The following is a 15326-nucleotide window of genomic DNA, read 5'->3' on the forward strand; positions in this document are numbered from 1 at the left end:
TTAGAACTTAAAATTACCAAAATTGACACACCATGACACTAGTGCACATAAGCAATACAGCTTCCTAATAAAAATACCTTTTGGTCCAAATTCTGATTTGTTGTTCAAATTGCAAAATAAAGTACCGAAATAACATGCATTGCAAATATATTAGGAGGTCTTTGCAATTAAAGTAACTAAAATGAAGGAATCTTGGGAGCTATAACCAAATTGAAGACAATTTATTAATGATTTGTTTTGTATTGAAAGCGGGAATACATTCCCGGTAAACGCAAATACTTTAATCTACCTCAGCTCACTTTGTATTACCAAAAAAAGAAAGGGAATATATTGAATTTCCTAATGATCATATCTAGTTAGTACTACATATTATATATAAGAGCAAAACGCGCGCGTTTGGAAGTCGTTTATGCAAGTCAAACTCATGTGTTATGTTCACAAATAGCTAGCAATTATTATTGACGGGAAAGTCGATCGAAGTAGAAGAAACCGGAAAGAAACCAAGGAAAATAGATTCTTATAATTTTCTACAAAATTTCATGCCTGAAAGATTGAATCTTTCTTTACTCGTCGCTTTATTCATTATACATGGACGTGTGAAGTAACAATTATGTGGTCCCGTTCACATGCGGTTTCATTCGAGAAAGCCTCGTTAAAGGTCTATAAAGAGAAGGAAAAAAAAAAAGAAAAGAACTATTAAAATCGATATATAAATATATATTTATATATAATAGAATTATTTTTTAAAGAAACAAAGGGATTATTGGTTGGTGTCACCACGTCCCCAATTAATTTGTCAATTTAGAAATTCATGAATCCACCAATAAAATGAAAATGACATGACTCAATTTTATTTAAAAGATAGGCTTAGTTTTCGCTCATACCACCACACATTCAATGATGCTCAATACATTAACCAAGATAGGAGTCTTCAATTAAGATTATGAACTATGAAGTATTAAACCTGAATGCAGCTTGAGAGGAGACAAAAGAAACACATCTTATTGCTACATCAATCTATTAATTAATGGTATATAACAGAATTAATTCCTTGCTATTGGTCTTTTATGTTCCGCGTTGTAAAATTATCATGTGGATCTCTTTCATATTTCTTGTTGTTTTTGGGGACCCAACTGCATGGAAGTTTGCTATATGTGATCTCAATTATTGGCCAGCTTTTTCTATAATATGTCCGTATCTGCCTTGTTATAGGCTGTCCTCTCATTCTTGCCGTTAGGAAAGTGCTGGGCATTTTCTTATTGATGAACTGTAACCCCTTTTCTTTCTTAATACTTTCTTAGTTTGTTTGTTCTTTTAAGTATTACTTACCTAGTTGTAGTTTGTTCTTTTGTTTTGTTTGTTTTTGTAAGTTTTACTTTCCTAGTTGTTTCGTTGTTTTGTATGCTTCTCTTTTGTTTTGTTTGTTTTTGTAAGTTTTACTTTCCTAGTTGTTTCGTTGTTTTGTATGCATCTTATTAAACCACAAGACAACAATGACTATTTAGGCCAAGGACGTTAATTATATGATGGCAAATCACTAACTGCAAAAGGTTTTTGTTTAGTATAGTAAGTACAATAAATATGCCATAGCGATGTTGTTAATTTGTAGAGTGATTTGATCATGCTTGCTGTCCTCATGATGACAACATTCGTTGTGATTCCACGTGTTTGACATGTATAAAAGAAAATTGCTTGAGATATATGGGGTATTGATCAAAGCAAAATAGTCGATATTTATAAATATATACTTGTATATTCCAGGATAAGTTTGTATGTAAATATATATCTTTGTTTTTAACTAATATGTATATATATAGACTATAGTTTGGACCCCCTAATGATAGGAAGGATTTCATTACTAAAATAGATTACTACGATCATCAAGGAGTTAAGGAATGAACGAACAGTGGCCATGCTATAAGAAAAAGGAAAAAGAACACTAAAAACTCCTGCAGAAAGGGAAAAATATTATTAAACCTGCAGTAATCTATTCTCGTGATTATCATTAGAAACCTTAAATTAATTAACATAATATCATGGGCAATAAAACCTGATCCAATCAATAACTACCTTGACATGTGGATTCCCCATCTGTAGTAATATATTAAAGCAATGTTAATAACTGATCATGCAATAAAATTATATGATTGAACACATTAACTTAGGAATTATTTTCATTTATTTATAGGATGAAATAAGCTAAATGTCATTGATATGAAATTAATATATCTAGTATAGCTATATCATTGAATAAATCAAGGAATTATGTATATGCAATGTAATTACAGGCATATACAATTTTGAGAAAATATCCATATACTGACTAACCAAACAAATATTCTCAAGAAATTGAATGGAAATTTGTTATCGCCAACCCATGATCACTAACTAAGATCATGGTAATTATAAGTATCATGCATGCCACGCAAAACCTCATATTGCCTCCTTCACTAATTACTCCTCCACAATCAGACTCAACTCCGCAACAAAACGCTGTCGTTCAACCCTACCACCTCCTCTTCCTCTCCCTCTCCCTCTTCGCCCTCTCTCAAACTCTCTCGTCCGATCACCACCGTAGCCGCCAACGGTTTCCGCCATTCGGACATCCTTCTTGATGGCAAACTCCAAGGTCTCCACCCCTTTATCTCCACAGCACCTCGCCGGCCCCCTGCCGCCTTTCAACTTTCTAAGCGCCTCGCTTGCCTTTAAGGCCAAAGCCGCCAACTCCTCCGCCAGAACCGGACGGTTCAAACAGGCCAACGGAAGCACAAAATAAAGCTGACCTAGCTGAAGCTCTTCATCATCATCAACGGCGGAAATAAACTCCCCGAAATCCATGTCGTCGGAGTCGCATACGAAGCTTGTGGAATTATTGTGAAGAACCTGAGAGACCTTAACGGGCTGTGAGAATTCCCTGAGTTGTCCATCTTCGAGAATCAGCTTCACGGTGGCTACGGATGTCGACTGGTGAGAGTTACAAATATTATTGCCCATGTATAATATGATCGTATATGTGCTTTCTTAATTTGGCATATATTATATGATTATATGGTTGGATTGTGGATCAGATCATATTGGAGACAAAAAACTTGTACGCGTTGATGCTGTAGATTTGATCAAATTATTAATTAGGGTTAATCTTGCAACAGCACGGCGGCTAAATTTTGGAGTTAATCCTAATTTTTCCCCGACATTTAAAAACTCTTCATTTTGCATTCTGAAATTTGAATTAGTCACACCTTAACTCTTTTTGTTAGAATTTATGTTAGAATCAAATCAGCATGGAGAGAGTTAAATATGGTGTGTGATCTTTTTACATTTGTTTTTAACAGAAATTTTAATTGAAAAATTATGTGATCCCATTACCTCCCTTTTTTTCTCCATTTTTACCATTTTTTTTTAAAAGGGACTAAATATAACTAATTTAGAATTTAACATATATAAAATGAGAATTTTTAAAATTTGAGTGGCAAATAGGGAATGGCCCCAAAGTTGGAGACACTAGTGAGAATCATCCTATTAATTAATAGACTTAGTTAATCATGATCAAAGCGATTGGAACGTTTTTGACTAATTGGCGTTTAGTTTTCGATAGATCTCCACATGGGATTCTTCGCCATTTTTTCGATTTGTTTATAATATTCTTCCCTATACACATTTCCTTGATAGGACTATATAATGTTAAATAATAGAGAGGCAATGTATTGTAGCTACAATATTCGATCTTAATTTCTTTTTTCTTTCCTTGTAGAGCTTAAGAAAAGATTCGTATTCAATTTAAAAAATGTTTCCAGGATAAATTAATTATAAGAAGCAGAGTATTTAGTCAATTAGAGAGAAAATTTATAGTTCTGATGGCCTCAAAGCAAATTTTATGCGTGTCGCATCTCACACATGTCATCTATACCTGCGTAATATGGGTCAAATAAGAAATATAGAATATTAAAAAACAATTTTTTTTATGATTAAATCTAATTTCCTTAAAGAAAGAAATATCAGATGTATCTTTTCTTTTTGGATGGGGGCAGAATCTTTTCCCTGAATTCAATTGTATTTTCTAAAACCAAAAGCCCTTAATCTAAATGTTGCTTTAATCTTATATATATTACAAGGAGAAGTGAAAATGTAACTGCAGTAGTTATATTTGCTTCACTATGACTTATTAATTAGGAAAATATTTCTCAGTTTGTCTCGTCTTGGTAGATTCACTAGGAGAGAAGCAAAATGCCATGGAAGCAGACACTCTCCTTAATTATTAAACCCCGCCTACTTTTCGTCTCTTTTTCTTTATCACTTTATTCCGATAAACTCTAAAGTGGGGTCTTATTCAACTTCTTAGAAATTCTCTTATCCAAATAATAATAATAACAATCCATTATAAAGCTTTTGTATGAAGTGTAATACCTGAAACAACTGTCAATCAAAACCCGATATCTCTTATTAAGTAGGACCCAATTAATTTGTTTTTTTTATCATTTTTCGAGCTTCAAACAAAATCAAATTTCGTCTTTAAAAAAATTAAAAAAAAAAGGATCAAATTTCGGAAGGTGCCATGACTTTTGGTAAATTTTTTGGCATTTCAAATTCAAAACTAGCTCGGAGTCCAAATTAACTTTACTATGCTTTCTAGTGTCTAGCATTGATTTCTCAAAAAATGTTTGCTATTAATTTTCAGTCCGAAATTTGATTTCTGAAAATATAAAAGGAGTTTTTTTAATTAAAAAAATCTTTTAAAAAGACTTTAAAATTTGTATCAAAACTTTAATAAGATTTTATAAACTTAAATTACTCTACTATTTTTATAACTTAACAAAATATTAAACATCATATTCGCTCATAATTCTAATAAGCACTTTCAAAAATTGGATCCAAACACCAACTGAAAAATTTTATAGCTTTTACTTCAATTTTTCTATTACCTAAATTCAAAAGCTGTCTCACAAGTATTTGTTAGAAAAATGAGGGTTATGTAATCCGCCAATTGAACATATATGTATGTATAGCTAAAAATTAATCATAGATAACGTTGTACTCAAACTAAATCCATTCTAATTCATTGAAGCAGATTGTTATTACTTGTAATATTATGGTTATAATTCACATATTTTACTACTAGAACTGGTAACCAAACCATATCAATCCATCACATTACGCTCGTGAAATCAACGTCCCAATAAGGCCGGCGATGAGAGCTGTGGGATCTCCCAACACGGCGGAGATGACGAACTGCACGGCCAGCCCCGCCATCTCGCAGCACTTCTTTACCTTCCCCTTCCCTCTCCGGTGATGCGTTTGGAGCGTGTTCTTGAGACTGGGAATCCTCGTCTCAAGTTTCCTCATAGTCGACCCCCTCCCAGCTCGGCCGGCATAAATCTCCGACCAGCTCTCCATGAGCATCTCTCTCACACACGCCACGTGTAGATTGTATTTCTTGCACGACGACCGGTAGCTCCAGCTCCGGCCTTTCCTCCCGCAGCGGTGGCACGACGAGCTTACTTTGCGGTAGAGGTAGAGCTTCGTCTCGCCGTCGTCGAGCACCATCGGGAGCTTGGCGCAGCAGGGGTGGAGGTCGAACCCGCATGAGGTGCAGTGGTACACGAATCTGTTAATCCAACAATTAATTATTCATAAGTATCTCCTTAATTAGGGACAATTAGTTATAGAGTAAGCTAATATAAATACATTATTCTTATTATGTTTTTTAATATTGCTTTTATTACTATGCAAAAGGAAGTGCAATTTAATTTTTTAACTAGGCAAAAAAGCATAGCACCTAATTATTATGTGTAGATGTTTGTGTTATGTGAGTCTTAAAATTGATAGATAAATATTGGATAGGTGAATGATCAATGGTGTAACAATGACTCAAAATATAAATTAAAATCAATGTTATGAGGGGTTTGAGAGAGGGAGTGGGGCCCACATGTTGGGAGGCTCGACATGATCCTATTTCACAACCGGTATGTTGGGTTGTATAATTTCTCTATTTCAGAATTATAAGTCTTAAAAGAGATAAAATCATTTTGAAACTCTTTGTTATATTAAAACATGTCAAAGCTATCTTGTCTTTTTATCATATAATAACCATACTTTCAAGTTAAAAAGAAAAAATATCTTTTCATATCGTGAGGTTATTTTTTGAGACCTAAAATGTCTTGCATACCCTTGTAATTAATTTATTTCATAATCAAGTTTAAATATAAATTATCTTTTGAATATGTTGAAATAGTTTAGTTTTTTAATTTATATATAAGACATTTTTTGTTCCAAAAAACAACTTCAGGGTACCGAAAAGTTTTTTTTTTTTTTAACTTGAAGGTATCATTTTTATATTATTGAAAAGTCGAAGTATTTTTAAGATGTTTCAATGTAACAGATAGTATCAAAATATTCTATCTCATCTTAAAATTAGTTATTAAAGAAAGTAATGTGACTTGTAAATGTTAACACTATAAATATTATTATTAATAATCAGATATATGAAAATCATAGTTAATTATTAGGAGTACATGTACCTATATTTTTACAAGATATATAATTTATCATTGGTTGAAAAAGGAGCTGTAATTGTCAACTTGTAACATTTGACGTTTTTCAATTATTAATCAAACAGCTTACTAAAAACACAAGGCATTGAATTAAAAATGCCACGAAATCCCCTTGAACAACTCAATAGAAATACAAGACAGTTATCAATAAAAAATATCACAAACACAAAACTACCTGCATGCTCTTAGGGGACGTCCTCAACAACGAGGAAAATGATCTAAAAATCCACTAGGCTGTATTTATTTGCGAGTAATTTAGATGATAGAGACTAAACTCAAAATATATATATATATATATATATGTATATGAAGAAAATAATTGATCATAAACGTCTAACCCGGTCACATCCTTCTCGCAGGCGTTGCAGTAGCGTGGCGCGTCGCCAGGCGGGCGGGAGAGGAACCGAAAGGAGCACTTAGTGTAGAAAGGGTGGGAGATGGTCGGCGACGGGATGGCGCAGTGCGTGTGGAGGTCGAAATCGCAGTAGGCGCACTTGTAACGGGAGCCAATACCGGCCTCCTTGCAGCCGTCACACTTGAAAGGAAATTCGGAGTACTCAAACTTGAGTTTGTGTTGGGGGTGGCTAAAGTGGGAAATTTCGTTGTATTTCATGGTCTTTTTGTTTTGGGGGGGGTGGTTCTATCTGCAAGGAAATAAGAAATTTGGAGGAATATAGGTGTATATAATGGTGGCGTGCATGAGGGTTGGTAATTTGTTTATGTTAGACGATAAAGGCGATAGATGTATATTTGGAAATCTAGAAAGTTGGTATAATTTAAGTTGTTTTTTGTTATGGGGTTTTAATATTGTGTTGGCTTGAGGTTTAAGCAAGTATAAGGGAATTGGAATTATGCTTTGGGATGGTGGTAAAATGAGTGTGCATGGGAATCCCCACGTCAAGGAAGGGAAAGAACAGACAGAAGGCATATGTTTTAGTCATGTCAACGTACCTAAGAATATATACGAATTTTCGCTTTTACCAAATACCAATTATATATTTATCAGATTTTTCTTTAATTGTGACTATATATGTAATATGTTACAAATTGTTAAATGATGGGCACTGAAAACATGCGCTTAGACAACAAAAAATAATAATAATTAGTTTGACTCACACACGCACACCTTGATTAATTAGCTATGAAGGAAGATCAGAGACGGTAGAGAAAATGAAATATTTGAGCAAATTAAAGGATATATCAAATATAAGGTTAACTAACTAATCAATTTCTAATTATTTCGGTGGCCCTACAATTATATAATGGATTTAGTCTAGACATGATAATAAAATTTTTAAGGAACATGATAACAATCTGGTATTTAATTAAGACGTCCCAAATTTGTCATTTAACTGATATTTAACTAACTAATATTTAACTGATATTTCCAGCCAAAAAAATAAAATAAAATAAGACAGGTTATGTCAATAAAGCAAGGAATCAAGGAATGATAATACTAGAAGAACCATGCACTTACTGGAAATCTCCGAATATTTATGTAGGAGAATGAGAATGATGATATAAGCTTCCAAAAAGCTGGTTAATTATGATAATATAGGTATATTATGTAGGTCATATTCTAGATTGCTTAATTTGCCATGATAAAAAAAACAATAAAGTTAAATAATATTAGGTATTAAAAAAACAATTTTTCTTTGACTTTTTAAATAACGTACGTTAGCCGTTCTATTTGAGTATAAACTGCAAAAAGAGATCCGTCATATCCATAGCATAATGGATGATATTTATTGAATCATATGGACCCAACATATAATATGCAATAGTACTGGATTGATATTATCGTAATAAAAAGAATAACTCATTTATCATTCTTACAAGTAAGAATGACGTGGAAGAACCAATTCCATTTCTTGGAATTATATTTCTAACCTCTCAAGTCTCAATTGCTTCTACGAGAGAATTGCTTAGCTTATTAGTTTAGTAATGTTATCCAATTCCATTTGTTCCTTTAACTTAGTGCCTAACATATGCTTATATATCCATGCATGAAATAGTCATAAGGAACTGATTCCCAACATTGATACACTTTTTACGGTAAAGTTAATTAGTGGTTTATTGTTTATCGCTGAACATTCTCAACTAATTAAAGCTATATCATCAGGCATCCCTAGTCCATACAATAAATTGAAATAATTGTACAAAAGATTTATGCGCATATTTGTATATGAGCTACATATAACTGAGTACGTTTAAGGTTGGGCTCCTTTGGTAGAGAACTTTTTACTTTTAGTCAGTAAAAAATGAAAAATAATGGTTTTGATTTTTCATTAAATTTTGGAATCACATTTTTCAAAAGAGGTTCCTTTTAGTCGTCATCGTTTTCCAGCCGTCGTCGCCCTCCCAACCCTGCTGCCATACCGTTTTTCAACTCCCGCGGTATTTGTGGGTTTGGAATTTGTAAGTTAATATTTTAGTATTTTATAAATTGATTTTGGTATTTTGGTTGTAGTTTGTGGTTTTGTTTTGAATTTAGTTTGTGGTTTTAGAGTTAGAATTGTGAATTGTAAAATAGAATTGAAATTGAAATTTGTGGTAATTAGATTAAAATTTTTATAAATTTTATTTAATGATGATTAAAAAATAGGTGACCTATGGAAATATTAGGAAGTTAAAAATAATGAATTATATATATGATGATTAAAAAATTTAGATGGAAATTTTAATTAGTATTATATTATTAATTAAAAAATTAAAAATAAATATTATAAAATAGTTAATAGAATGTTAAAGACATATTACAATATAATTTGTGTTAATTTTCATAAAATTTGATAAAACGTCATAACAGGCAATCATGTCTGGCCTAGTCACTATATGTGCTGGCTCATTAGGGGGAGCCCAGCCTCCACCCAATCCTTATAGGTTGCCATCACACTGTGAGTCTAGTATGTTAGAACATAATTATAAATTTGTTAAATTGATTACATCAATATTATATGATCACTAAATATATTTAATTCTACAGCACCCGATGTCGTACCTCGATGACATCGTGGAGGTCGAGGGAAAGCTAAGGTTCACGAAATCGCAGCCAGAGTGGCAAAGGAAGGAAAGATCTCCCCCATGTTTAACAAACGTGTAGGTACTTAGAAGGCAATTGGAAACTATGGCACCTGGTTCAATAATGTTGTTGGAATCCATGTTAGGGATTTCTATAAACCTTTCCACAATGCTTGGAATGACGTGGACATCCAGCATAAGAGAGAGATTCAGCGGCGCCTGCTGATATAAATTATTTTACTTCATTGTTTTTTAATTTAATCTAAATTTCAATATAATAAAATCATTTAACATGTTTATATTGTATTACAGGAATGGTTCAACCTCGATTATGACCGCGACGATGGTATAATTAGGTATGTGGTCGACAGGGAGGCTACAATATGTTATAAGGATTGGAAAAGCGACCTCCATGACTATTTCAAAGATCTTGGTGGTTCAGAAAATGAGAGTGTTGTTAGGGCCCACCCTCCTAAAAACCTCAGGAATCCAGATCACGGGAATCGTTGCTGCGATAGATTTATGTTTGACAAGTTTCAGGTAATTATATCTCTTTTATATGTTATTTTATTATATATAATAAAGGTTAATTTTACTAACGCTAACGTTGAATGTAATCATAAATAGAAAAAGTCAGGAATTAATAAACTTAATCGTAGCAACCAAAAGTGGTCAAGTTTTCATGGTCGGCTGTTGTACTGTCAACATCGCAAGAAGAAAGTAAGTATTTGTTAATAGTTTATTCAATATAAATGTTAATTTGATAATCGATTACACTATATTCATATACATTTAAACTACTATGCAGTCTACCACAGGGACTCAACAGCCGATGTCCGTCATCGATAACTGCGGCGATATGCATCGTTGTGTAGATACTTGGGTTAATCCCAAAGCTGAGCAGACTTTTGTAAGTATACTCGTAATGTTTAATTATATATTTTTTTATTTAAATCGCATTATGTATTTAATTATTTTTCTTATAATATTTGTAGCATCGGATGGAGGGAGAAAGATAAACGCAGATCTAGACGCAGTCTGCAAAAAATAAATAAAAAATTAAAATATTATTTGCGACGACAAATGTGGTCGCAAAACATATAAGCCAAGTCAGCTAATTATGCATCTTTTGTGATGACTTAATTCGCTAAATGTTGTCGCAAATACTCAATGTCATGTCATCTTAATAATGGAACTGACGAAATAATTACAGCGACTCATTTGCGACGATTGTCGTCGCAAATATAATTGCGACGACTGCTTGTCGTCGCAAAAATTATTTTTGCGACGAATCAATTGCGGTGACAGGTTTGCGACGAAAAATGGTCGCTAAAAATTTATTTGCGACGACTTTGTATTTTTTGCAACAACTTTTTGTCGTCGCTAATAGCCCTTTTTCTTGTAGTGACTCCATGATATGCTAAAAAATTGTGTCTAGCATTTCCGGTAATGAGGTATATGAAGATCAATTTATCAATTTTTTTTTTTTTTTTTTTGCCGTAAGTGTTTATCAGTGAAATGCTACATGTTTGTTTTCTTCTTTTTTTTTTTTATTGACAACTTTTGTTATATAAATATAATAATGTTTCCATTTCATAATTTTCTATTTTACGTATCATTTTACCAATTTGCGCGCGTTTTGAGTTTTTTTTTTTTTTTTTTTTTTTGCCCTTTTTTTTCTTTTTTTTTTCCTAACCCTTTTTCCTGGTCATTGCCTCTGAAGTTGATACATTTTGTTATATTTGACTTGATTTCAATCGTCCGTTGTTTTTATTTGGATATTATATTTTTGTCTTCTATCAGTTTTATATTTAAATCGAATATTTTTGTTTTCTATCTTTTAATATGAAAATAGAGTTTTTCTTTTCTTATTTTCGTATCAGCTACTTAGCATATAACAAACTAGCATACGAAAGGCAGTGAGGGAGTTGAAAAAAAAAAACAAAAAACAAAACAAAACAAAACAAAAACCAAAGAAATGTGAGGTAGTTGGGGTTAGACTTTAGAGTTAAAAAAAATAAATAAATAAAACAAAAGAAAAAACGTGAGGTAGTGCTAAAGTGCATGTACAAAGTAACACAAGTAGGGTAATTATAGGAGTTAAATCTAAAGATGACACTCTTGTAAATAAATAAGAAAAAAGTGAGTTGCTATTATTTAGTTGAGAAAATTGAGTTAACACTAAGAGGATATAATATCATGTGTGTGAAATAAAGTCTGTATTTGGCACTCTAAAAAATGAGAATATGTCTTTATGTTGTTAAGGTGTGTCATGTGTGTGCCAAGTGGATTTAATTTTGGTGTTGACTATACGTTTGAGAAAGTGATAACTATTGGCCGAAAAGAATTTGTACTCCATCCACTCAAGAAGAGGGCCTTAGACATTGGACAAGCTAGAAAATTATAATGATCAGAGTAAAAAAAAAAAAAAGGCCAGAAATTATAAGAATCAAACAAAAAATCTGCTGACCAATAATGTCAATGTAATTCCTCAAAAATTTGTTTCTCTCCATACTAATTCTTTTGTTTATTGAGAAAATTTCATTTTAGTATCATGTGTTATATTAAAATATGAGTTTGGTATCCGATATTTTTAATAATTTCATGTCGATACTTTAAACTTTTAGAAAATCTTTTTTTTGATACCCTAAGGTACTTTTTTGGGACACGAAAAGACAAAATTTCTCTTATTATTATTAAATAGCTTTGAATTCATTAGCCAACTTCCTTGCAATCCAACCTGAAGATGCCTTTTTATTATTTCGCACTAGTTGATAGTTACGCCCTTCTTGATACGTCTTCACCACAAAGAAGGATAATTTTGTCCAGTCAACATATGATATTTAATAATAAGGGTAATTTTTTTTTTTTTTATCCAAAAAACAGCCCCGAAAAACTAAAAAAAAAAAAAAAAAAAATTTAACAAGTCGAAATACCGACGCAAAATTATTAAAAATAAAATGTATCAAACTCTTTTATCGATATTACACATTGATACAAGGTACTAAAAATAAATTTTCCCTTGTTTCTTTTGTTACAAATTAAAGAAACATCTGGAATATTCCAACTAAGTGCAAGTGATCATCTATGTGATAATTGAATTTTTGTCTTTTTGAATTTATTGGCTGAAAAGCACTGTACGTACTTTAATTTTTTTTTTTTTAAAGGGTACGTACTTTAATTTGCATGATTGGAAAGGGGAACAGTGAATATGATTCGGAAATTTGCTCCAAGCTTTAAATTTTCTACTCTCTTGTGTTTGATATGCTAGATTAAACTAGATACAGGATTGGTCTTATAGTAGATATATACTTGATAGGATTGGTTTTTTGTGCATGAATTAAGAACACTAGGATGAGAGATACCAATCAACCTTTTAAGTATTATTTTTGCATAACAAATAAACAACGTTTAATATGTATATATAAGAAAGAGGAAAACCAATTAGAACGGAATTGCTATCCCATGTATTTCTATGGGATTACTGTAAGAATAATCTCAGAAAATGACACTCACAAAGAAAGTGTTCTACATCTCACAGAAGTGTGTCATTTGTTGGAGAAAAGAGTAGTAAACCACCTTAAGGAAATTAGGCATGCCAAAGTTTGACACGTGTAATATAAGCTTTTAGCAATATTAGTTGATATATGTATATCCCTTTGGCCTTAGATCGAGAGTCTTCCAGATCATCTTCTGTATTCTAGAGAGAGATTTGTAGAGAGAGAAACTCATGGTTTTGTGGTGAGAGAGAAATCTAGAGCATTTGGGAACGAGAGAATCTGGAAAAATTAGAGTTTGTTCTCCACTGGGTATTCTTCTTGTTTGGGATTGGCTTATTTCTTCTCTGAGTGTGGGTTATCTTTGTGTTTGGGAAATCTCTGTAATTGTGGGGATTGGGGGTGTAATCGCTTTCTTTGATTTAGTGGAAAGAGCTTGCCTGCGGACGAGCTCAACGGGGACGTAGGGAGAGATCCCAAGCCTCGGTAAAACAAACATCTGTGCATTTGATTTCTGTTGTATTCATTAATTTCGTAGGTTTGAGTTGGAATCGCTCCAACAGTGGTATCAAAGCTGAGGATTTTCTCGTCATAAATTCAAGAACATTGAAAACTCAATTGGAATCTTGATTCATCTTGATCAAGATCTTGGCGAAATCAAAAAACATGGGCACCGCAAAATTCAAACTGAAAAAGTTTGATGGCTCTGGGGATTTTAGGTTATGGCGTAAGAAACTGAGGGCTATATTAATTCAACAAAAGGTGGCCAAGGCTCTCGGAGACATGAAGGATGTTCAAGGCACTGATGTTGAAAAGGCCAATATGCAAGAAATTGCATATTCAACGATTATTCTCTATCTCTCGGACAACGTACTTCGGCAAGTCAGTGAAGAAGATACGACTGCGAAGGTATGGCTTAAACTTGAGCAGTTGTATATGACTAGGTCTCTAACAAATAAGATTTATCTCAAGGAGAGACTCTTTTGTTTTAAAATGGATCCGAATAAGAATTTAGAAAAGAATCTTGATGAATTCAACAAGATAGTACTCGACTTAGCTAATATCGGTGAGAAAATTGTAGAGGAAAATCAAGCCATGATATTGCTCATATCTCTTCCAGAATCTTTCAAGGAAGTAAAGAATGCAATAAAGTATGGCAGGGATAGTTTGATGTTGGATGATGTGTTGTCGGCTTTGAGATCAAGAGAGTTAGAGATAAAGCATGAATTGTCGGCTAGAGGTGATGAGGGCCTATTCTCTAGAGGAAGGTCACAGAAAAGAGATCAGGGTAAGTCTAAAAACATGCCTTACTCTATATCTAAGTCAAAGTCTGGTTAAAGAAAGTGTTTCTTCTGCAATAAACCAGGGCATATCCGAAGGTTCTATAAAGAATGGAAAAAGAAATGTGCAGAACAGCCTACTGAAGGGGATAATACGGCTTTGGCATATCAAGAAGATGGATATGAAAGTTCAGAGATGCTTGTAGTAAGTGTCAGTCAGACTGAGGAAGAATGGATCCTAGATTCGAGATGCACATACCATATGTGCCCCAGAAGAGAGTGGTTCTCCTCTTATGATATATTAAATGAAAGAAGAGTGTTAATGGGAAACAATTATGCTTGTTCTGTTGCTGGCATAGGTTCGGTGACTTTGAAGCGTAGGAATGGAACCACTCATGTACTTCAAGATGTGAGGCACATCCCTGAACTTAGAAGAAATCTAATCTTATTGGGAGCCTTAGACGACTTGGGCTACTGTTACAAGGCAGAAGGTGGAGTCTTAAAGGTGTTTAGGGGGTCAATGGTGGTTTTAAAGGGAAGAAAACATCAGGGCTTATATGTCTTGGAAGGACATACAGTCACTGGTACCGCAGCCTCGGTTGAAGATAAAAATCAAGCAGTGCTATGGCATTAAAGACTCAGCCATGTGAGTGAAAAATGTTTAAAAGAATTATGTAAACAGGGACTGTTAGGTAAAGGTCAAATTGGGCATATGGAGTTCTGTGAACAATGTGTGCTAGGGAAGCAACATAGACTAAAGTTTGTTGTCTCATCCTATAGAGCCAAAAAGCCTCTTGACTATATACATGCTGATATGTGGGGACCAGAAAGGACAGCCACCTTTGCTGGTCACATGTACTTTCTATCTATTGTAGATGATCACTCTATGAAAGTATGGGTGCACTTGTTAAAAACAAAAGATGAGTGTTTTAAAAAATTTAAACAATGGAAGGTATTAGTAGAAAATCTCACTAACAAGA

General features: G+C 33.1%; 2 protein-coding genes across 2 annotated transcripts; both read right to left on the reverse strand.

Moving 5' to 3' along the window:
* Window positions 1-2454: 2454 nt before the first annotated feature.
* Window positions 2455-3180, reverse strand: LOC21409604. The gene has a single exon (XM_010097933.2). The coding sequence runs from the start codon at window positions 2992-2994 to the stop codon at window positions 2455-2457; it is 540 nt and encodes a 179-aa protein (XP_010096235.1). The 5' UTR covers window positions 2995-3180.
* A 1862-nt stretch (window positions 3181-5042) lies between these two features.
* LOC21409605 lies at window positions 5043-7323 on the reverse strand. Its single transcript, XM_010097934.2, has 2 exons — window positions 6887-7323; window positions 5043-5602 (listed from the first exon to the last, which is right to left on the reverse strand). Exons 1-2 carry the CDS (start codon window positions 7159-7161, stop codon window positions 5149-5151), a joined length of 729 nt encoding a protein of 242 aa, XP_010096236.1. The 5' UTR covers window positions 7162-7323; the 3' UTR covers window positions 5043-5148.
* Between the last annotated feature and the right edge of the window lie 8003 nt (window positions 7324-15326).

Source organism: Morus notabilis, unplaced genomic scaffold (assembly GCF_000414095.1).
Source record: "Morus notabilis unplaced genomic scaffold, ASM41409v2 Scaffold115, whole genome shotgun sequence".
Taxonomy (NCBI): domain Eukaryota; kingdom Viridiplantae; phylum Streptophyta; class Magnoliopsida; order Rosales; family Moraceae; genus Morus; species Morus notabilis.